The 25,340-nt window shown below is 32.6% G+C and overlaps 3 protein-coding genes across 3 annotated transcripts; 2 read left to right on the top strand and 1 right to left on the bottom strand.

Moving 5' to 3' along the window:
• The first annotated feature begins 1,423 nt into the window (after nucleotides 1-1,423).
• LOC128157857 (uncharacterized) lies at nucleotides 1,424-2,472 on the top strand. The gene is made up of 2 exons (XM_052820515.1): nucleotides 1,424-2,206; nucleotides 2,357-2,472. Exons 1-2 carry the CDS (start codon nucleotides 1,676-1,678, stop codon nucleotides 2,426-2,428), a joined length of 603 nt encoding a protein of 200 aa, XP_052676475.1. The 5' UTR covers nucleotides 1,424-1,675; the 3' UTR covers nucleotides 2,429-2,472.
• A 1,951-nt stretch (nucleotides 2,473-4,423) lies between these two features.
• Nucleotides 4,424-6,763, top strand: LOC128160870 (uncharacterized). Its single transcript, XM_052824177.1, has 3 exons — nucleotides 4,424-4,431; nucleotides 4,542-4,735; nucleotides 5,036-6,763. The coding sequence occupies exons 1-3, from the start codon at nucleotides 4,424-4,426 to the stop codon at nucleotides 5,365-5,367; spliced, it is 534 nt and encodes a 177-aa protein (XP_052680137.1). The 3' UTR covers nucleotides 5,368-6,763.
• Nucleotides 6,764-8,799: 2,036 nt separating this feature from the next.
• Nucleotides 8,800-23,425, bottom strand: LOC128159641 (potential E3 ubiquitin-protein ligase ariadne-2-like). The gene is made up of 14 exons (XM_052822790.1): nucleotides 23,362-23,425; nucleotides 21,789-22,007; nucleotides 21,363-21,430; nucleotides 21,098-21,161; nucleotides 20,573-20,723; nucleotides 20,025-20,146; nucleotides 19,799-19,908; nucleotides 18,667-18,784; nucleotides 18,411-18,461; nucleotides 15,113-15,286; nucleotides 14,453-14,596; nucleotides 13,675-13,743; nucleotides 13,303-13,386; nucleotides 8,800-11,515 (listed from the first exon to the last, which is right to left on the bottom strand). Exons 2-14 carry the CDS (start codon nucleotides 22,005-22,007, stop codon nucleotides 11,444-11,446), a joined length of 1,446 nt encoding a protein of 481 aa, XP_052678750.1. The 5' UTR covers nucleotides 23,362-23,425; the 3' UTR covers nucleotides 8,800-11,443.
• Nucleotides 23,426-25,340: the final 1,915 nt, after the last annotated feature.

Here is a 25,340-nt window from a genome sequence, read left to right as displayed (position 1 = left end):
ACCATACATATACAACCATAGTTACACTAGCACTATACATATACAGTCTTAATAACACTAGCACCATACATAACACTGGCACCTTACATATACAGCCAAAATAACACTAGCATCATATTTAAACTGCCATAATAACACTAGAACCATACATATGCAGCCATAATAACACTAGCACCATACATATACAGTCTAAATAACTCTAGCACCATACATATACAGCCATAATAACACTAGCACCATACATATACAACCATAATAACACTAGCACCATACACAACAATAGCACCATATTTATACGCAATAATAACACTAGCACCATACATATAGAGTTTTAATAACACCAATACCATACATAACACTAACACCATATATATACAGCTATAATAACACTAAAACAATACATATACAGCCATAAAAACACTAAAACCATACATATACAACCATAACAACACTAGCACCATACCTATACAGTCTTAATAACACTAGTATCATACATAACACTAGCACCATACATATACAGCCATAATAACACTAGCACCATGCATTACACTAGCACCATACATATACAGCCATAATAACACTAGCACCATACATATACAGCCATAATACCACTAGCACCATTCATATACAGTCTTAATAAGACTAGCACCATACATAAACAGCCACAATACCACTAGCACCATACATATACAGCAAAAACAACACTAGAGCCATACATAACACTAGCAACATAAATATACATCCATAATAACACTAGCACTATACATAAACAGTCTTAATAACACTTACACCATACATAACACAAGCACCATATATATACAGCCATAATAACACTAGCACCATACATAAACAGCCATAAAACACTAGCACCATACATATACAGTCTTAATAACACTAGCACTATACATATAAAGTCTTAATACCCAGAAATAATTGTTGACTTTGCTTATTTTGTATATTCACGGGGGTATTACTTATAGTGACGCTTCGTGGTTTATAAAGCGTAAACTGTCCCAAGTTATGTTATATCGTATAACATATTTCAAAATCAAATTCATTCCTTAATAAACCTGATTTATTATTTTAGGACAAATGGAAAATTTGTAGTTGCTGTTGATACAGGCTTGCAGAAAACAGGGAGTGGAAGATCCTATGACAGTCTCTTAGGCAAAATGGAGCTAAATTTTTAAGTCACCTGAGTCACTCATGTGACCTATTGCAATTGGTTTTTGTCAGTCGTGCGCATTGCTCAACATCTATTGTGTAATAACAATTTTAACTCCTTGAAAACTAAGAAACATGTTTGATATAATATATATCTTTCATATATCGATAAACTATAAGCATACAACTCATTGTCCATAATTTGGGTCTTACATATTTTTATAGCTACTTTTATTTTATTTTCAAGGACACTGCTCTATGATAGGCACACAGACAGGACAGATAATACACTATGCTGTGCGGTCCAAAGATTGTAGAGTTTGTTCTTCAGCAGCTTCAAGAAATGAGCCACCTAAACCTCACGACTGCTATCAAAACTGGGAAGGAAGTGCTAAAGCGATGAAGACTGACATGGTCACCCAGATGGTCAAAGATGTTGGGGAGAAGGGTTTCACAGTTGATGCAGTTGTTGGTAATGAAGATTCTACCACTATAGGACGCTTACGTGCAAATGTTAATGAAGAAGATTGAGAAGATATCTGACAAGAATCACATACGTAAGCTGCTGGGAAACTCTCTGTATGCACTAAAAAAACAACACCCAATGCTAACAGTGAAAGTTATCAAATATCTCAAGAGATGTTTTGACTACATTGCTCAAGGAAAGAAGAATCCTTCACAGATTTCATCTGATCTTGATGCACTCTCAAAACATCCATTCGGAGACCATCATTGCTGTTCATCTCGATGGTGCAGATTTATTAAATCGGTAACCCAGATTGCCAATACAAATCGTTCCCTCATAGAAAACCCCTTGTCAACCAAACATCTGCAGTCATATCTGGAGAAAGTTTTTACCGCTTATGCTGGTCATAGTAATAAGCTCTCATCTCTTGGAATCACACAAGGAAACGAAAGTTTCAATCACATGGTGGCAGCTAAGGCTCCAAATAACGTTCATTTCAGTTCTTCGGGAAACCTTTCCTACAAAGTTGCTGCTTGTGTCGCACAAAAGAACAATGGCCATAAGTACCTTGTCAGTGTAAGTTCAAGTTTTAAGTCATACATATATTAGAGTTTTTGAATATTGCAACTTTATCATGGCAAAATGTGCCACTGCTATACTATATTTTTATAAGCAACAATTAGGAGCTAGTATAAAGAAAATGAAAATGAAATATTCATTTTGTAGGTGAATCGTTCATTGGGGCTTTCATCAGGTTTCTTCACTGAGCGCCTTGCCTTAGAGATTCCCAGCGTATAAAGCAAAGAGCTGTTGCCAACTCCCACAAGTTCAAGAAAACAAGAGGCCCAGGGGCCACATCGCTCACCTGAGCAACCATTGTCTTAATTCTGATCAAATTAGCATTACAGTATCAAAATATCTTGACAAATAAGTACAGTAGATATTGCTTAAATTTTTTTAGAAAATCTGCCAATTTTTATCCACCTCTTTTTTTGGGGGTAAATACCAAGCCCCTTTTGTTGTTGTACCTGTAAGAAGATTTTTCTCTTATCCTATATACCCCACCCCTTCCATTTCGTGGCCCCATTTTTCTCTAGGGAATCATGGTTTCATCAAACTTAAATCTGCATAACCTGTGCTTTCACACTAAGTACTGAGTTTTAGACCGAAAACTTTCCCAGAATATTTTTAAAGATTTTCTCTATATATTCCTATGTGAAAATTCAAACCGCCATCACGGCCCCACCCTATCACTAGGGACTGTGATTTTGCAAACATGAATTTACACTACGCGAGGATGCCTCTACAAAAGTTTAAGCTTTTTTGGCCAAATAGTCTTTAAAAAGAAGATTATTAAAGATTTTCTTTGTACAAATTCATCCCCGATTGTGGCCTCACCATATCCCTGGACTATTATTTCAACAAACTTGAATCTATACGATCTGGGGATGCGTCCATTTAAATTTGGGCTTTCCTGGCCTAATAGTTAGAAGAAGAATTTTAAAGATTTTCTTTATATATAAAAATTTATCCCCCATTGTGGCCCCACCTTACCCCCACACACTTGAATCTACATTATCTGAGGATGGTTTCACGCCAATTTGAGCTTTCTTGGCCAAATCGTTTTTAAAAGAATTTTTTTTAAAGATTTTCTCTATTTATTCATGTTTAAACATTTATCCCCTAATTGTGGCCCCACCCTACCCCTGGGGACCATGATTTGAACAAACTTGAATCTACACTATCTGAGGAGGCTTCTTCTCAAATTTGAGCTTTTTTGGCCTAATACTTTTTTAGAAGAAGATTTTTAAAGATTTTCTCTATATGTTCCTATGTAAAACTTGATCCCCCCATTGTGGCCCCACCCTACCCCCAGGGACTATGATTTGAACAAACTTGAATCTACACTACCTGAGGATGCTTCCACTTTAATTTGAGCTTTTCTGGCCTAATTGTTTTTGAGAAGAAGATTTTTAAAGATTTTCTCTATATATTCCTATGTAAAAATCCATTCCCCTATTGTGGCCTCACCCTTCCCCCGGGGACTATGATTTGAACAAACTTGAATCTACACTACCTGAGGATGCTTCCACTTTAATTTGAGCTTTTCTGGCCTAATAGTTTTTGAGAAGAAGATTTTTAAAGATTTTCTCTATATATTCCTATGTAAAAATTGATCCCCCAATTGTGGCCCCACCCTAACCCCGGGGACCATGATTTGAACAAACTTGAATCTACACTATCTGAGGATGCTCCCATTTTAATTTGAGCTTTTCTGGCCTGATAGTTTTTGAGAAGAAGATTTTTAAATATTTTCTCTATATATATTCCTATGTAAAACTTGAACCCCCTCCTGTTGCCCCTCCCTACCCTCGGGGACCATGATTTGAACAAACTTGAATCTACACTACCTGAGGATACCTCCACACAAGTTTAGGCTTTTCAGGCCGAGTAGTTTTTGAGAAAAAGATTTTTGAAAAATACCAAAAAAAATTCAATAATTCTCAATTGTATCCCCTTTAAAGAGGGCGTGGCCCTTCATTTGAACAAACCTGAATCCCCTTCACCTAGTGGTGCTCTGTGCCAAATTTGGTTGAAATCTGCCCAGTGGTTATTGAGAAGAAGATGAAAATGTGAAAAGTTTACAACGACGACGACGACAACGACGACAGACAACGGACAAATTGTGATCAGAAAAGCTCACTTGAGCCTTTGGCTCAGGTGAGCTAAAAAGACTAGCAAAGAAATCGACGAAGTAATAATGAGTTATTAAGGACTTATATTAATGATCTGATGACTGAGTTTCATTATAGTTCCAAAGTTAGCATTCTTTATGGTAAACTATTTGAAATAAAAGATATGCTGGAAGATGTATGCACATATATTAAATAGATAATTCTGTTCATAACAGGTACAAAAGAAATGCAAGCTCAGAGGTGAGAGAAGGGACTTCATACCAGTCAGGATGTTCATTAGTGGATCACCTATCCACTGATATTCAGAGGATACCAGCACCTCTTTTACAACCTGAATACCAACCTATTGAGATAGAGCAACTGATTGAATGTTATTTTGCCTTTTTTAATGTTGAAACAACTGGACTTGGTATGAATTATTCAACTTTAATGGAAATTTAATAAATATACATGCATTCAATTATCCTGGTATGATTTTTCAACTTAATACATAAATTTACTGACCATGAAAAAAACCTAAGTCGATCACAAACCATATTTAACTAAACGCGTCATAAGTGCTGTTAGTTTAATTTGTATTACATGTATTAATTTGTCCAAGGAATGCATGGTTCGACACTTGCCATGATATATGATTGCTTCAAATTCAAAGAATAAAATATTTAATCCACTTCCTCAGTTATGCAAATTCATTTTTGAACTTTTTCAGGTCGTGACTCCCATATCATACAGTTGTCAATTAGTGTAGACTCTAATGAAGAAATTTTCAACTGTTATATTAAGCCTGGAAAGAAAATTTCTCCTGCTGCTTCAACAGTTACAGGTATACAGTTTGAAAACGGGAAAATGTACCACAGTAACAAGGAAGTTGAATACTCCAGAATCCAACCGGCTTTACAGAAACTTTTTATGTTTTTGGCAAAGTTAGAGAAAGTGGTTTTAGTTGGTCATAACTGTAAATCTTTTGACATTCCAGTATTACTTTCAGCAATAGAAAATAACAATTTGTTCGAAAGCTTAAATTCATGTCAACTGGAGTAATTGGTGTAATTGATACTCTTCCTCTTTTTAAAGAATGTCTTCCTAACTTGCCATCTTACTCCCAACCTAAAGTATATAAAACAGTGTTTGAGGATTAATACAATGCTCATGATTCCTTGCAAGATGTTATTGCTTTATCTAGATTTGTAGAGAAGATTATAAGAGCCCAGCATAATTGTCAATTCCAGCTTTTCTTTTTCATTGCCATCTGTTGTGTCGATTTTTAGGTTCAGAAAGGATGCAAAGCCCCGTTGTGATTCACTGCTTCCTTTGGTTCAATAAAAAAAAATTAATTTCAAAATGTATGGCCTCCAAAATAGCTAATAGTGGACTGTCTCTTTCCCATATCATTTTAACCTTTAAAAGAGATGGCCAACAGGGTTTGGAAAACCTCTTGTCTGAAATTTGTGAAAACTCAAAAGTCAGAGAGTGACCAAGTCAAAGATGATTATTCAATCCTTATCTCAGTACATGCATTCTTCAGAAGAGTAGTATAATAATAGTTGTGCTTTTTAAAAATCATGTAAAATGTATACTGTATTCAGATTTATCACATTTTTGTATTTGCAAATACTTTTTTTTATATGAAGGAACTAAAGTGCACTTATACTGGTACAATTTTTTGTGTGGATTTTTTAAAGGGTCAGGAGGTCACATAATCATACAGATTGTGGTTTGACTATGAATTATTATGAATCAGTTCAGATATTTTATTGAAATGATGCTGCCTCGAATTTTTTTACTTTTAAGTTTTATATAACTGAAGCATTGAATTGATATTTAATAGTGATTAATTTTCTTAATTGGTTGAAAGATCAGAGTTTGGATATAGAAAGTTGTCATATATTGTATAGATTCTGCAACTTAAAATTATGTAATTTTGTTATAGCTTTTAGATTGTTTGCAGATAGAAGATTCTCCTTTTACATGTAAATGTGTATTTATTCAGCTGCATAACTTGAATGCAGATTGTGCATTCAAATATTAGTTGAGCTGATATCATATTAAAACTGTGATGATGTTGCAAATTGGATTTCATAACTTGCAATGTATAACAGAATTACTAGAAGAGTGTAAACATAATGTTGTTCATGACTGTATGATAATTATAATTTGGATATAACATTTACTGTCAGATCTTGTGTACAGTCAGTTACTGTATAATTACTGAAGTGACATATGAGCATATGATTTTAAAGTTGAGAATTTTTTTTTTAATGGTCAATGAAAAAATCTTGTACTGTGCAAATATTGTAATTGAAATTACTGGTATTGTAATTAATATTACCATCATGACTTCTAACCTGCAATTCTATGTGAATTTGGAAACAATTTGTATGATCTTCCTACTTTTCAACACCATATATTTTGAAATAATCTTAATATTATTCTAATTAGCCAGAGGATATTCTAAGCAGATTTTGCTTTGTTATTATTATATCAAGTATATTTTGACAGACTGATGTTTCAGTTAGTCTTTAAAGCAATTTAAATAAACTTCATGTGAAAAATATAAGCATAGTTTTTCTCTTTTGTTTGCACTATTCACGAAGCACTTTTTTGTTTGCACTATTCATGAAGCATTGAAAGTCGCATACACCTATAAAACATTGTTTTGGGGTTGTTGGCACCCTAAAATCATTAAATAAATTCTTCGACATACCAGTATATCTCAAATACAATATTATAAACAAACTAAGTCATATCTTCATATTCAGACAGACAGACAGACATTCTTTATTTCCTCTATGTGTTAGAGATTAAATCTATCAAACAAGTGTTTGGTGCAAGGTTTTTACAATTAAGAGTGCTTAAATTTCAAGCATAATATTATCACGAACACATATATACAATTACTTCCATACAAAACGCAATTAATGTTCATAGATCATAGAATGCTCATTTTCAATCACACAAATGTAAACAGAGTAACGTTACAAGAGTGTCCGCATGTCCTTTATCATCGCTGTGATGCCTTCCGAGACTGACAACATGTAGTTTGCCCACTCTTCTTCTGGAATGACGTCATTGTCCTTGGATCCGAGAATAGTACCAACTATTACGTTGTCCGAGTTGTATGTCAACTTGACAAAAAAAAGTTTTTGCTAATAAAACTTTTCTAATGCTCAAAGTGTAATTTTTTAGATTTAGAACAGAGGAAATTTGGACTAAAACCTTAATTACTAATGATATTCGAACACAATTCTAATTTCTTTTCTTTAAAAAAAACTTCAGTAGACATACAATATAAGTTTTTGTAAAAAATTATCCATTCGCAGCAAAGTTTTACAACTTAAATTTCACATCAATAGGTTTATATACAGCTATTTTAAAATAGGTCAGAGGAGATTTGGACGTTCATATCTTTTTTTTCTAATCCAGGAACATATGTTTTTCCCCCCATTAATTTGTTGCTATATGTCATATCTTTAAATAATTGTTTTAAAAAATTGGGTGTAATTATAAGAAGTATTATTTTATGACTTATTTCTATCATAGGTTAGGCTAAAAAAAGGTCACTTTTTAGCTGAACAGAGAAAATTCGAACTAAGATTGTTGATTTATGAGAAGTGATGATGAAAAAAAAATCCATATATAAAAATGTTTCCACTATATTTTCATAATTTACAAAGGAAATGTAATCTTTAAAGTTGACAGTGTGGTTTTTAATTATATAGTTTTTTGACTTGCACAGATATTTTTATTCCTATTTAAACTTGTTTAATATGCTTATGTTTGAAGTTCGTTACCATGGAAACGAACTCATATACATATGTTTAAAATAACTTTATTAACACAAGAAACACTATTACTGTCTGTTTAGACAATATTTTTGACTATTCAATTATTTTCATCTCAGGTTCACATGTCGATCCTTAACAAACGACGAGACAGAAGTGCCTTAAATGTTGGTAATATCGAACCCACAACTTAAAAAGCTTACTTCCACAACTTAAGCTGAAGTGTCGTGCTTTAACCACTGAGCTATTTTACACATTTCACACAGCAACAAATATTCGACATGTACTTTGGCCACGAATGTACGGACATGCATCAATTTTTTAAAACGTTCAACTGTTGGAATACAAAATAATATGTCTAATGTATAATGGGTCATCATCGTTTTTGTTGATTAAAATTGGTTCGGTTTACTTTTTCGTTTTTTTCTTCAGTTGGAGGTTTTTTATACAAACACGCTGGTTTAGATCAATAAATTTCAAGTATAATTGAACATATCTAAGGGTTACAAATCAATGTTATTTCAAAGATACATTGGTTTAAATAATTATTTTTTTCAAAATCATCCCATTTGTTAATATTTAAATTTAACAGCATTTTATCCTTCTTTATATGGACATTTTACATGTCTTATCCAGTCATCTTCTTTAATAAAACACAGCACAAAAGGAATGACACAAAAAAAACACTAAAATAAGTACAATAAGTTTATTGATGAAAATGTAATCATGTTTAATGCTTGAAAAATATCATTTTAAGGTTATATAGTAGACGTATAAACACATGGTGTTAATATCATATTCCCATTTTAAATAAGTTTGCAAGTTTGTAAAAACGGAGAACAGAAGTACAGAACCTATCTTTAGTTCTCTGAAATTCCAAAGAAAAAATAAAATTACGACCATCATTTTATCATTTGTTAAATTAAAATTAAAGTTATATCTTAAAATGAAAAATTAACTTATGCTTATGAGCATAACGAAATGGTACCAAAATCCATTCATATTTTTACAGTATTTATTAACAATAACATGTACATGTAGCTACATCTCATGTATTTGAATTCAAACAAAATAAATCGGCTTTTTTTTTCATTTCAACACGTGCATTAATTTTCCTTTATACATTGAAAATCTAATCTTCATAATAATTTCAAATTATTCAGAATCTGTATTCAAAAAATGAATTTAAATACATATCAATCATCAATCATCAATTTCAATTCTTTTAAATCATATTAGAAGCATATTATAATTTAAGTACAGGTATCATGAACACACACATTTTCAGAATACACATCCTCCTTTTTGAAACGTGTTCTGACCCGGAGACTTTTTTAAATGGGAGTGAAAACACTCATACATGAAACTAATGAATTTTATACCAATTGAGATACTCATGGAAATGAAATGATTGAAACCATTGACCATTGTCTCAGTGAGAATGCATTAACTGTCAAACTGTGTTAAAACTTTGCTAAGATCTGAAGATCTTAATTATACATTAGGGTAAATCATGTTTATATTAACTAAAGAAAGTTCCATTGTTACATGTTCTGAATTTACGCATCACTCATCAAATAGAAAAAAAATGTCTGATGGATCAATTACAGATCAAGATATTTAGCACGTCTTTCTAAGGGATGATTATATCAATTAAAGAAAAATATTTGTGATATACATGTAAAAGAAAAGTCACAACTTTTTTTTATACAATATACCTTGACTTGTCAAGCAAGTTCAATTTTATATGTGTACACTGTGCATCCACAGTATGGGCTTTCCAGTCCATGGAAAAAATCATCTTACGTAAACTACAGTACATGTACAAAATAAGCTACATGAATCTTCTTGTAGCCCATTTTTACAGCAGTTTTATGAGAACAATTCTTTCTTGGGTATGGAAAAATACTGATATAACTTGGAATGTTATGGTTTTCCAATGTTACATTATATTTCTTCTGATATATTGCAATTACCATATGTACATCCTTCCGCAAATATTAAATGGCTAGAGCAAAGTTACCATCAATTTTATCTTATTTATTAAATGCATTTAGCGAATCAATCATGATATTTTTTCTAAATCAACACACGATTTATTAGTACATGAGAGGTATGGAAAAGTATGGGAAAAAAAAGAACATGATTTCTATTTTTAAAGTAGCATAAAAAATTGTTAACATGCACAATTTAAAAAAAAATTCACAACAATATTATCTTGTAGCTAAAAGAAAGACAGTTCCTTATTCTATAAATAAGAATAAATAAATTCATTAATACATAAAGCTCATTAATAAATACAATAAATACACACAATAAGTACAATATACATACAGTAAATGTCATGTGACTAGTATTTTTCACAGATGTGACAACATTTTCTCACAATAACCTTTTTTTTTGGCTTTCATTTATTCCTCTCTGACAACTACACCTCATCTTACACATTATCCCTTTGACCTCGTGCAAAAATGAAAAACGAAAATGAAAGTTACCTGACACGTTACATGAATGCATGCAAACTGATGATATTTTTTTCTCCCTTTCTCATAGAACTGAAGTATGACTCGTATTTTTGACAGAATTAGGGATATACAGAATAAATTCTGTGAATGCAAAGTTCAATATGATGAAGGAGATCACAGCATAATATCTTGTTTTTCTAAGCAGGTCAGTTTAGTAATAATTTTCTCAAGGGCACCTTCAGAGTAAAATTGAAAAAGTGCAACACTGGAAATTTGTTTCAAGAGATTTAAAAAAAAAAACCTGGACCTCTTAGCATGGAAAGTTGGCATTTACACCAATGTGGGAAGCATATCCTGTTAATTTTACTGTTACTTGAACCCAGAATTTTATAGTGTTAAATGCCAACTAAAACGAATGCATGTCATCATGAATGAACCAGCTCTTATGAAAAAAAAAATCAACACTGTGACCACCAGAAAAAATTGCCTATGTCTGTAACAAGTCACAGATGCCAAGTATTTTTATTAGTTGTCACATGGCACTTTGATACAGGAAAACACTTTCTGATATTGTAGCAAAAAAAAAACACTTCAAAAGATCCCCAAAGTTAATTTTGGAACTAGATATCTTAAAAGCAAGACACACATATTATCTTAAATTCCTCTCTTGATTACCTCACATCTTTACACAGCTGTGAACATGCATATATCAATCTGTTCTCTTCATGACATGAATGAAGATCGTGTTCACCACTAGCTTGTAGTGGTAGAATTCCTGGCGTCATGGTTTTGCGTACAGGAAAATAAGAAAAAATTTTCACCTGTTATTCACAGATTTCACACAGTTCCCAAACAAAAGATAAAGTTGGTTCATATTTCCAAGAAATCTTTTAACAGTGTTAGTCTTCGTTTTTCAGCCACATCCATTTGGTTTTCTAGATCCTGCAAGCAGAGACAAAACAAAACATATGACGAATGAAGTAAAATTATAGATCTTTCATTTAAAAGTTTACTAAGTTACTGATCATGTATTTTTTTTTTGCTCTTTAATTAATTAGAAATGGATGTCTTCATTTACTCTTTCTAAAAACAGACTCACTACACCATAATATCAGAATAATATCCGAAAATAAATTAGTTCTCTACAACACTTCTTTAAAAGTAATTATTTCACACTTCTAAAAAAATATATATTTTCACATAGAACTCCCATGATTAGTATCAACTCAGTCTGAATAAAAAACATCCAAATTTACAGCAATTTCATTCATTTGCCAACTTTCATTTCATCCAATTTTAAATGTATAAATATCATCATTCTGACTTTAAGAATTTAAAATACGGTAAGTACATAATAACCTACATTACTGACAATCTATAATAGCACAATAATGAAAAAAAAAGTTTGCCTTCACTCGATTCAGTTTTTAAACTTTGAGTAAGTAGGTTTAATTTTTTTTTCAAAGCTGGACAAAAGTTATCTGAGTCAAATTCTTTTTCACCAGTCAGTACAATTGCAATAATGTAGCCCTCTCCGATTTTTTATATCTGATGTTTTCCTCTCACAAAAAAAAAAAAAATATAAAAAAATAATCGGGAGGGGGCTACATTATTGCAGCTACAGTCAGTAGGGAGAGAACATTGAATTTCAAACAATTTTCAACCAAATGCTTCACTTGTTGTTGATTTTCAATGAACAATTCATATCAATTTGGCATCTGAGCTTGCAGCACTGAATCCATCATACTAATCATATCTTACCAGGGTTGGCCGAGAAATACCAGTGGTGGGAAATACCGGTGGTAAATGTCGGTATTTCCCGTACCGGTAAATACTACTGTTTTTCACTAAACTGGGAAATACAAATTTATAATCTTCATCTCTTTAATTAGTTCAATGTTAAACTTATGTTTCGGATATAAGATATTAACAATAAGCATCAAAAACCAATTTATCATACTTTCCCATTTCACGGTCAGTTTATTAAGTTCACCAGATCACCTATTCTCAAAGACTTCTATAGCTGCTAATATACAAATTTTATATTTTGTCCAGCTTTTTGAATTTCAAGTTTTGTGTTTTACAGATTTATGATTCAAAGCACAAAATAAACTGTTATAATTAGTGTTTGTGTTACAAGTAAAAATTTAATAATCACACATGTTGTTTTAACAAATAATTGACACTTGACAGTTTTGTGCTTCTGTTTTGAGGAGATATTTACTATGAGTGGGGCTGATTGGCTTCTCCTTAGATGTGTTGCATACTGAGGTAGTGACACAGTCACACTTTATTTTTCACAATTTTCTTGCCCCATTTTCACATTTACCATATAACCGGAATATGGAACTTTTGATATTATGTTTATGATAACTGTACAGATGCGCCTATACCTGACTAAAGCCTTAAAAACAATTAAAATAACAATGGTGTATGAATGAACCATGTTTTGAGTATTCATAAGAGGATAATTATGCATTACTGACCAAAACTTGTTAAAATCAAAGAACACTGTAAAATGTCATATAGCTGACAAGGTGTACTATTGTCTACATCCCTACAGATTTGATTAAGACTAATGTCTAAGTATGAAGTACTATAACATGTAGTTGTACTTTATTTCCCAGTATTTCTCGGGAAATACCAGTAATTCCTGGGAATTACCAGTATTTCCCACCGTCCACGGAAATCTGAGTATTTCCCGTTTTTTTGCCAACTCTGTATCTTACCCCTCTGTCGGTAATTTCAGCTCTCTCCACTTTCCATGACAAATTCTCCACTTCCGCCTCTAACTGCGCTTGCTGGTACTCAAACTGTGGAAAGAGACCAACCATTAGATTTTTACTCAACTGATGGTAAAACAGCACTTCTGATTAAATTTTGCAGATATCTTCATTAACTCAAATTTTGCAATTTCACACGAAGTAGTTCATGTACACATTTATTGCAAATTAAATAATAAAGATACATTGATTACGTGTGTTTATGCAGTGTCATGTTTCTGGTTTAAAATCACAATTGTTTGATTTTTAAACACAGCACTTAATTATGAAACAGTTTACAAACCAATGTGTACACTCTACATTTTCAAAATTACATACCAGCTGTTTCCTAGCTCCCTTTTCCATGTAGTAAGCATAAGGATATGTGTACTGCAGTGTGTACCGGCACTGAAATAAACCAAAAATAATGTATGAAAACAAGCTCAGCACAGAAACATAAATCCCTAGCTGTATTGAATTTTAAAAAAAAAATATGCAAAATACTCTTACATCATCAAAATTAATATTGTTTCACTAAATCAACTTTAATAGATTTTGTATGTACAATGTTTTCCTTAGCCAAACATTTACATCCAAATCAAATAATAAAACATGGCTAATAAAAAAAAATAACATAGAAAATGCCAAATACTCTTAAATCATTAAATTAATATTCAAGGGTTCAGTTTTTGATAGATTCTGTGAGTATTTTTAGCCATAGATTTACATCCCCAACAAATGATGCAACATGGCTAGTCCACAAAATAACTTTCCAACTAAACGTCTAAAACATTTAACAATCTAGGAAAATAGGCTTAAACTACCCAATGATTCTGCATTTAGACACCCCCTGTTAAATGTACAATCACTAATAAGGTTAATATGCACATAGTTTACGACAATAGAAGGGAAGGGGGAGGGTCATTGTTTTGGGAAGAAGCGTGAGTACCCTGAGAGCAGCGGTGAGAAACAAGTGCATTGTCCACTACGCTACTTGGACATCCCTCGCGCTAACATCCGTGTCTACGAGAGATATTAATATAAGTTGCAAAACTTGTTTATCAATCGTTGTAAAATAAACCAAGTTCAGAAAAAAAGGGGAAGGGTGGTTTTGTACCTTTTTCAGCAGTGTGGCAGCGTCCAGCAAGTACTGCCAGTCTATCCAGGTCCCTGTGTTCTTCATGACCTTGTCCTGGATTTTGGATGTGATTCTCTGCAGGGTCTGTTCCTCCAACTGAAGACTTTTGGCATGGTTCTCGTACTGTTATAGAGTTATAGAACAGATATACATTTTAGGAAGATACCAACATTGATCTGTGTGGTAAAATGCCATCAGCAGCACACTCAATAAGCTTAAAAAGAATCAACTTTGGTGATACATCAGTAAGATTTATCTTTAAAAAAAGAAGAAACTATGAACACTTTGTATGCAAGTTCATCAACAATGCTTTTGTAAAACTAAAACAGAATTTGGTATCATGTATCATACATGTGTGTCACTGAACAGTGGATTTCAATCATTGACTTAATGACAAAATCCACAAATATTAAATTGGCGTTTAACAAATTTGGTGAAACCTAAATAACCTAATAAAAACATTAACTTTGAAATCACAAAAATTTGTGATGGCAAATATCTTGGAATCATTGTTCATATTACTTTTATTCATAATTCAATGAGTATGTACAATTGTGAGTGAGGTGGACCAACAAAATTGTGCCACCTCATTCTCTGATGAATCAAAAGCATATAATCCGGCAAACCAGCCATACATACCCTTTCGAAATAGAAGAGATATTTCTTGAGCGCCTCCCTGGCCTGAGCGTGGACTGACTCGTTGGCGATGTTCGGGTTCTCCTTATAGCGACTGCACTCGTAGTACTCGCTGCCGTGGGCCTTCCAGTCCCCCAGGCACATCCAGCAAAAGTCAAACTTACACTTGGTGCATTGCTGCAAGCAACAAAACATTTAAAATATGAGGAACAGATACTGTAAATTCCTCCTTTAGTTAGAAGAATAAATATTGGATTCCACAAAAATTTTTCAGAAGCATATCTTGCAAACAAGAGACGAGCTCATTGCAAGCAACAATTAGGTCTTCCGTCGTAGCTGCGTCATACTTGTGACGTAACACAAAAATTGATACCTGACCATGGTACAATATTAGATGTATAAACACTGAGTAAAAGAAACAAAGTACTATACTACATGTTTGTAAGCAATAACAGATGTTAACACGTTGTCGATAGTTTGATTCGACGCATTTTATTCACACAGTGGGACTGTGGTTATGCCTGGTATGAAGGTAAAAAGACCATTGGCAAACATTTTACACGCATTTTTATCGAACGCAAGCGCCAATGAATCTTTTAGTAGATATGCGGAGATCCAGGAAATTTTACAGGGGGGTTTTGAAGAATAATTTTGTTTTTCGAGGAGGGGGAGCATGCACAGATCAGAAAATGTTTCTGAGGTGGGGGTTGAGAGTCTAACTGTTATTTGAGTTTGCCAAGGGATGTCCAAGGCATATTTTTGGTCAGTTTATAATGTACACGTAATTGAAAGAAATTTTGCTGGGGGGGGTGGGGTCTGGAACCCTTTTCCTTTCCCTTCTAGATCCGCGCATGGAGAAGACCGATGCCGGTAATTTTACTGTAATTTTTACCATTTTTATTTAATTATTCATTAATTTTTCTAAATTATCGGAATGCCAATGTTACCTTTCAAAGCAGTTAAAACTTAAGATATGAACCATTTAGTCTCGGTGAGTATTGTGTCCGTGTTCGAAAGAAATGGCAATTTTCAAGAAATTCGGATGGACGATCTGGGTCCTAGGTCGTCCATCTGATTCTCTTTCAGACTAAGAGCTACAGACCTGCAGTTAGAGATTGTCAAACTCTTATTGATTATGTCAATTTTTTTTTTTTTTTTTGTCTCAAAGAATCAGGTTTTTTTTAATCAATAAAGTTTTACCTTAAAAAAAAAAGAAAAGAAATCAGGCACAATTTTCAATGTTGGCATTTTACAATTTTATGGTCTAATAAAATTTTAAGAAACAACTCTTCATTGCTTTATCCTAAAATATTGCATGGAAAAAAGATTTCCATCGCATTTTTTTTAATCACAAAAGGATATACAAAATGAATTTAGATTAACCGCTAACAAACAGGCATAAAGAGAGACTGAGAACTATGTATGTAATAAATCTTTTATAAATTGCTGCTGTTGTTTGGTATTTTCATTTGTAGATGTTTTGCAAATAAAAAACGCGAAACGCGGGGCAAGTTATAATTAATATCCATAATCGTAACTTAAAATAAGCGGCTTTGGATTCAAATATTATCGTATGCGAATATTAAGTTCACTTTTTAAATTCATCTCCACGATGATAATATTATCTTCATCGTAAATCAGTATTTTGTTTTGCTTTAAAAGAAATGTGTTATCGGAAGCAATCCCATGTTTGTTTAAATTGCCAGCGTACATTTGTCATGTCAGTAATACACATTGTGCTTTATATGACGGCCGTGTATTGTAGAAAAGTTGAGTTTAAATACCATGCATTGGAACTATTTTATTAACACATCTCCCAGTACTGAATCAATTCAAAATGTCTCCATTACAGTAAAACAGTGGGGCGTTAAGCATGTGTACGCCCAGCTCTACAAGCACATGCACTGTCGTCTGGGCAACGGCCTGAATACAGCTAGCGGCTCTACTATTGATCGGTTACCTGAGTCTCATAATGCATCTAAATACAGAAAGGGGCACAGTTATGAAACAAACAACAAAAATAAGGTCAAAGAGGTTCATCTTTATGAAATGAAAATGTACATATGAAGAAAAACATTTGGGAGTTTTATGTGGAATCATCTTTACTCGCTGCATGTATCAGTTAGTGCATTACAAGAAGCCCTTTCGTAACCTCATTTACGTGCACACCCCCACAAAAATGGACAGAACTTACAACAATTGTTTCTGCAAATACTGACTATAAATTACGAAAAAATCAAATGAATAGTACGGAAGGATTCGGAATTAATTTCTTTACAATTTTGCTTCAATAATGCATTAGAAATTCTTATTCCTTTACAAGTTATTGACAAAAAAGTTTTGACGCCTCTAACTCCCTAATTATAGGGGCCAGATCCTTTTTCTGTATACCGAATGAAAGGTCATAGTAAGGCCAGGAACTTTTAAAATACATCTTATAACAAATTATTATCAAGTAGAAAACTAAAACGGAAAATACGCGAATTTTTTTGCATTTTTTTCTAGCCTTTGTTTCAACATCTATACCACTCCTTTTATTTGCATTTAAATAACAAATAAAATATGTCTCGCACAAATTCAATGTTTCAGCTTCCAAACCAGTCCATCTTTGAGACTCTGCCAGTCATCGTTAAAGCTAAACCCACCGGACAAAAGAGGTCGTTAAATTTTACTAAAAGGAGAATAACTCAAACCAGATGGGGATTTTCATCAACTAAAATATGCAATGACAACATCGCGCGGCATGTTATTAGACCTGAAAATTTCAAAACAATCGGTGAACAAACGAGCGAGATATTAAGGATCAATGTTGGCGTCTAGAAGAAAAAAAAAATAAGAAGAATTCTGAAAATCTTTCAGAATAACAGTAAGGTCTTCCGCTCCCAGCGGAAGACCTTAATTGGAGTAGTTTGACCATCTTTGCATATGCTGGTCTAACATACGCATCTTTGAATAGGGAAATTATTAAATCACTGTTTACGTTGAATATTTCAAGCAGTAATAGATTCACAATATTGTTTTTTGTATCATTAATATTAAAAACATGCACACATTGTTAGGTTAATTACAGACTGCTTACGAAAATGTGTCAAGCTGTTAAAGTTAATGAAAGGTGAGGGTAAGACCATGTAGACTGAAGACAGTCATTATCAAACCTAATAAATGATGTATTTTTTTGTTGAGGATGTAATTTCATCAATCTAGTCCACAGCAAAACAAACTATTTCATTCAGTATAGACATGTAAAAGACATCTGACAAAAAATAAATGGAAATCATATCTTAAATTCTTGTTCTCTCACCATGTGATTACAGCCTCCATTCTTTTCTATACACACATGACATTTAGGGCACTGAAAGGAAATGAAAACACTTAAGACATAATGCATAATACGTGTAAAACACAATACACCTAGTGGTATATGTGAAGTATCTGCAAATCCAATATTAAACTCTAACTTTGGTTGTTTTCAACTGCAAGTCTTCAGTTTGTTAAAGAAGATCATGACTGAATTTAACATTTAAAAATGCTTCACTCCTGATATCATTTGTACATACATCTTTGGTGTGAGCACTAATATAGTTGGCAGTTTCCGAGTCATCAGCACATTTTGTGAGCCATTTTTTTATTGTTCCACAATCAGTGGGGGCATGGTAGTCAATCCCACAGCGAAAACTACAACAACAGAGAACCCTCAATTAGAAACAATAAATATTATTATACTTTCATGTTAAATACTGAAATCTGATTGGCTTAGATGCAGCTGATAATCCGTTCTATCACCCTCAGCATTAGCAACGCACTTGGTAACGGGTAACACAACGAATTGTTACATGCGCGTAAATTATGCGTGTACGGTTCGCAGTAGAATTCATGTCATTTTTATATAAAAGCAGTAAAATTTTCTCTAAAATTAAGACATTCAGTATAATGAAATAAATAGTGCCTGTTTGGGAGGGTTACTGTTGAAACTGACACCCCTCGAAAACCATTGTCAACCTCCGCTTCGCGTCGGTTGACAATGGCTTTCTCGGGGTGTCAATTTCAACAGTTACCCTCCCAAACAGGCACTATTTATATAATGTCACATTTTTCTATAGAAGGTTGGTTTTTGATCTCAAATAGACTTGGGCTTTAAGCTGCAGCTGTATTCATTAATTAAAAGGTTTACATACATTAAGAAATGAACAGAGAATGTTTACCAATTTATGAAAATTGTTTAGCAAATACACAGGAATATACACTGTACAAGTATGGTATATTATAAATTGCAGCATCTTCACTTGTCAGGACAATTTAAACTTACACATGCATGTGACTACATTATTTAAAGAACAAGCTGCTCAGATTTTACAAGTAGATTATAATCTTACATTGATCAATTACAAAGAGGAAGGCCTCAAAACCTTTGTGAGGGCATTTTATTATATCTTATTAAAACATAAAAGATAATAAAGCCTGATCTTAATATATACATCCTGGATTTCAAAAAACCTTGTCAAAAGTAAATAAATTTGAGGGTAATATTTGGGTGGGGTTGGGTTTTTTTTATGTGACCTAAATGATGGCCAAAATGTTTATATCTGTATTAAACCAAACATTTTTTTTCAATTTTTCACAATTTCCCTACATTTTATCCCTACTCTAAATGATCAAATTCCAAACAGATATGACAACCTGCCCACTCACCAAAACGTGGTTTTACAATGACTGCATTCCACTTTCTTTGATTTCAGTTCTCTAGAGCGGACAATTACTGCACAGTTTGGACCAGGGCAAAATCTCAGCTCAGGATGGCCCTACAAAACCACAAAATCAAAAGATTCATGTTCAATGCCTGCCATATACAAGTAAAAGCCTTAGGATTTCATGGAAGAAAGGAGTAATCTTTTCTTTGAATGTGCACAGATTTTACCTTGACATGGTCTGTGAAGGATAATTGTGTATATTTGTCTCGTAATTCAGGCTTTGACAAGGCATTGCACAGGAAATCCTCAGGGACCAGAATATGGCAGTCCTTCTGCATGCATTCAATGCCTGTCAAAAATTTATTCATAATCACCGTTTATCAACATGTTTTCAAATCTTAAATTACAGCTTCAAAGTCTTGGAAGATGATTGAGATTGTCAAAGTAACCATGTAAATTTACTACTTATACAGTAAACATGAAACCATACAAATACTGAAAGTTTGATGATGATTTCCCTTATTCATCCTTATGTAAGGAAATTGATAACCAAAAATTTGCCCCTTATTAATGTAAATTTCTAAAATATTAAAATACAAATTTTAATTTGTTCTTCAAGGTGTATGCAAATTGGAAAGAAAAAAAAATCCACTTCTTTTCTACAATATCTTTTAAAATCAATTAATATATTCACTTTTTCTCCTAAAAATTCTCACATCAAAAAAATAAATTTGAAATAACCTGATAAATACATGTATCTGCAATTGTAACCGACCTGTAGTGATCCCTTGTTTGATCTGTATTTGGAAATAGATATCCCAGCAGTTCTTACAGAAAATGTGTCCGCAGGTCAGACAGCTGAACGTGTCGGCCATTGCCTGCTCGAAACACACACTGCACTCCTTCTGGCCCACCCCAGCATCCTCCTGAAAGAAAAAAAATAGAGTCTATTATATACACACATGTAGGATCTTATGATAAATGCATGTAACAGTCATACGCAGTTAAAACAACATGCTGTTTCTCGTTAACTCATATCTAATACATTACTTACAGATTTAAATTTCACATGCAGAACACTTTAACAAACTCTCTTTTTGATCCATCCTACTTTTTTATAACACAAATGTATGTTTTATACTCTTTTGAAAAATTGGGAATGATCTCTAGCAATTTCATATTAATTACGATGTACGTTATACTAAATATCATACAAAGATTGACATGTTTTGTATTTGTGAAAGATTTTTCTATCAAATTACTCAAATCAGTATTTCACTTCCCTAGGCTTAACACTCACCTGATGTTTGAGAGCAGGCATGATCTTGGAATCGACCAATAACTTGGAAGGGCTCCTTTTGTGTCTGTTGAATAAAATCAACATTAATGAACACTTTTAAATCTTACATGTATAAAGTAATGTTTTCATGCAGGAACTTGCCAAGAAAAAAAAATTAAGTATCAAAGTTAAAACCTCTTCCTTTATCATGTTTATCTGCTTACAAATTCAACAGATGAAGAAGACAGAAAATTGTTGATAAGACTGTACATGAATAAACACTTACTGTTCAATAATCGAGTCTTTTTGCCAGTCGTGAACCTGAAGCAGCATTTTGGAAAGGTATGGATCAATCTGCAAAACAAAAGGATGATATCTTTAATTAAACTGCAGAGTACATGTGTACTAATTTGCATATTAGATAGATATATTACCGGTAACTGCTTGTAAGGAAGTGGTAGGAAATTTTTTTTTAAAGTTTATTATATCCAATACCTGTACATTATATGTGTAAGTGCTTTGATGAAATAAATAAACAGGGAATTTGACAATAATAAACTTATCATTTTATACATTTCTCTCCCTAAAGTGTTTATGAAAATCCAGTGGAAGTTTCATCTAAAAATTGTATTCTGAATCTGTGCTTGCCCATTGAATGTATAAATAAGCAAGATTTTTTCTGTTAAAAATCATCAAGGAATAAATAACAAACCTTTAATTCACTACACAAGACCTCCACTTCTTCATTTAGAAGACGTTCCACATCCTCTACCTGCAGAAGTTCATATTCAAAGTACTCAGGATCTTCACTCTTCTTGGGCTTGTCTATGTCAAGGTCATCAGTGTCGTTGTCATAGTAACCGCCAAAATCATAATCATCATCTTCCATGTGATCAGAGTGATCATAATCGGAGTCTTCCGACATCGACATCTGTTAATAAGGAAACAAACAATTTGATTGCTTTATTACCATCCGTTTAACTAGAAAGTCCTCATTATCACTTCACTTGCTGTATGAAATTGGAGCAAATACTGAATATTATATGTAGCTTAACATAGATTAGCCAAGTCCACAAGGCACAATAGTTAAGGTCTAAAATTAGTTCATGATTTGCGACAATTGTTAAAATCCGACCTTCAATAAAGTCATTAATGTGTCAGAATAGTCTAACTTGCAGCACTCAACATGCTGAAGAATATACCTGATTATGCTTAAAGCAATATGAGCTGCAATTTTCAAGCTGAATTTTTTTTTTTTACTAAAATGTTATTTTCTACTAAATTGACAAAAATATGGTTTTTTTTAATTTCTGTTAGCCTTACTTTTGTGGGAAAAGCCAATAAGAAGCCTAAATTGAAGCAAAATTGAATTATTGTTGTCCTGTACTGCTATATATTCCTTAGAAGAGAAATATTTCTTCTGAAAAAAATTAATGATTTTTTCAAATCTTATTTATGATAAAAGTTTAAGTAACATGCAGACTTAACATACTAGCAGGTATTTGCAGCAAAATAAATTTCTAAAAAATACAGCTCATTTTGCTTTAATATATCTATTTAACTCAATCATTTTACATAAACATCTCTGATGTCATGGCAAGCAGTAATACAGCATAGCTATAGTGTGTGCATTTCATTTGATTATGTATATATAAATACAAAAAAACCCCAACAAAATAATATTTATGAGGATACTGTTACAGTATTAAACTATAAATTATAATTTTATGCGACAAGTGACATTTGTGTTTATGCTCAAAGTAACCAATGCAAATGATTCATTGTTAATTACAAAATCAGGTCAAGACCAGTTAGAGAAAAAAGAGTGAAATGAGAGGGAGATAAAGATTCAGCAAAGCTGAAGGGTCAGATTTCATAACTAACGTTATTGGCATGATGGGAAGGTGAAACCTAATACATCAACACATGTACCAGATAAAAATCAATTGAATTCATTTGGAATCTACAGCGCGATTGATCACTTTCAAGAACTAGGACACAATTTTGAAATAATAAATATATGCCATATTTTAAACTAAACCTTACCCTTAATGATAAAAAAAATGTTAGTGGACACAGTTCTTTGTCTTTTTTACACTAGATTCGACAGCTGATTGGGACAATGGTTTCCAACATTAATGACGCAAATCGATCTCGTATTTTTCATCATCTTCACAAATGATTACCAACCAAATCTAATTGTGTCATTTTCTTTAATTTACACCAATAAATACCATTCTGTCATAGCCAAATCACAAGAGAAAGTAGTAAGAAGGCTAACAAACCTTTGTGGGTTTCTTGTCAACAATTGTCTGTTTTGTACGGAAATGACGTCAGAACACACAGGGATTTATTAGGTTGATCAAAAAATATTTCGTATATGCTATTTGAATAAGATCAACTTCTAATCCACTGAAGAGCCATTTCGTATTTTTTTTATATAAAAACCTGGAAGACAAATGACTTTAGTTTTTTTTTAATCATTCAGATTAGAAATGTACGGCGGCGTGGAAGGGCCAGACGAAAAAATAAATCTTATTGGTTCGGACGAATTAGGATTTTTTTCCGTCCTCACCTTAGCTTTTTGTTCGTTCAATAACTTATAGATTTGAAAGAATCAGCTTTTATGTATAGACAAATTATTTCTTGGGAGACTTGACAAACGAAATCTTCTTTCGTGTTTATATATCCACAGGCACCTGAATTTTTATCAATCAGTCGCTTAATAAGTCATATATCAAAAAATTCTACCCCTACTATATAGTAGGGGTAGAATTTTTTGATATATGACTTATTAAGCGACTGATTGATAAAAATTCAGGTGCCTGTGATATATCAAAGTTATGTTTCGTGGAATTGTTATAATCATGCTGTTACTTAAATAATTTATTTAAATAAAAAAAGAAAAAGGATTTTTATTTATACTTTATAATTAAAGTCACTTAAATTGCCCAACACCATAACTATGATATGATACACACACAAAAAAAAATGAAATATGATTTCATAATAAAATACTGATCGTCAGTCAAATAGACCTCTGCATTATGATGAGGCATTTAAAGATTACATTTTTTCCATTGTCTAGAATCATAAAAGGGCAAATAAAAAATTATTAATAATCATACAAATGACGGTATTGTAACACTCATTGGTGTTAACACTAAGTTCTAGGGAAAATTAAAAACTTGACAATTTAATTTGAAATAAACTTAGCTTACAAAACAATTAACCAATATACATTTTAGGTTTGTATATTGATAAAGTTTATGTTATAGAATACATATTCAAAAGGTTATGTCAAATTTATCTTCACTATTATTGAAAAATATTGTTAATGAGTCATACTATCGAAAAAAAAATCACGCCCATTCTTATTGGTCGAACTGGTCCTTTTTATCTATAGCTAGAAATGCATATGATGACGATTAACTTTGATTTTGTTTCGGTGATTTTCGATGTTGTCAAAGGTTAAAATTAAAATCAAACAGATTCAAAATTGTTGATTAAAGAGACAATAATTAGGATTAACGTTTAGCTTTAGATCATCGGAAACCCAAGACGCCAGGAAAACCTAACTCCAACCCTTTACCGACATGCAACATTGTGATAGATTTTGAGAACTGAGCTTTACAGCTTTACAGTAGAATATGTCAGATATTGTTTCCTGTTGTAAATTTTGAATTTATTGGGTGGATGTAAATACAAAAGTTGTCATATGCATGTTGTAAATTTTGTATTTACACCCACGCACCCAGTAAATTCAAAATTTACATGACATTTGTATAGTTTTCAGTTAATTTACATGTATCATTTCTGTAATTTATCATCTGAAGGAAATGGGTGGCTTGAGCACAGACTCTTCATATAAACAAATAACTTCTTCGTCCGCAAAAATCCTAGTTATATTTTCCAAACAAATAACTTATTCTTCCGAACAAATAGCTAATTGCCTCCAAACAAATTCTTATTCGTCCGAACAAATCCTAGTTCGTCCGAACAAATAGCTAATTGCGTCTGAGTAAATTCTTATTCGTCCGAACAAATCCTTGTTCGTCCGAACAAATAGCTAATTGCGTCTGAGTAAATTCTTATTCGTCCGAACAAATCCTATATATATAGTTCGTCCGAACAAATAGCTAATTCCGTCTGAACAAATTCTTATTCATCCGAACAAATCCTAATTCGTCCGAACAAATAGCTACTTGCGTCTGAACAAATTCTTATTCATCCGAACAAATCCTAATTCGTCCGAACAAATAGC

The sequence above is a fragment of the Crassostrea angulata genome, chromosome 8, assembly GCF_025612915.1.
Source record: "Crassostrea angulata isolate pt1a10 chromosome 8, ASM2561291v2, whole genome shotgun sequence".
In the NCBI taxonomy this organism is placed as follows: Eukaryota; Metazoa; Mollusca; class Bivalvia; order Ostreida; family Ostreidae; genus Magallana; species Magallana angulata.
Note: the sequence above shows the minus strand (reverse complement) of the source record. Positions and strands in the feature narration are given on the sequence as shown.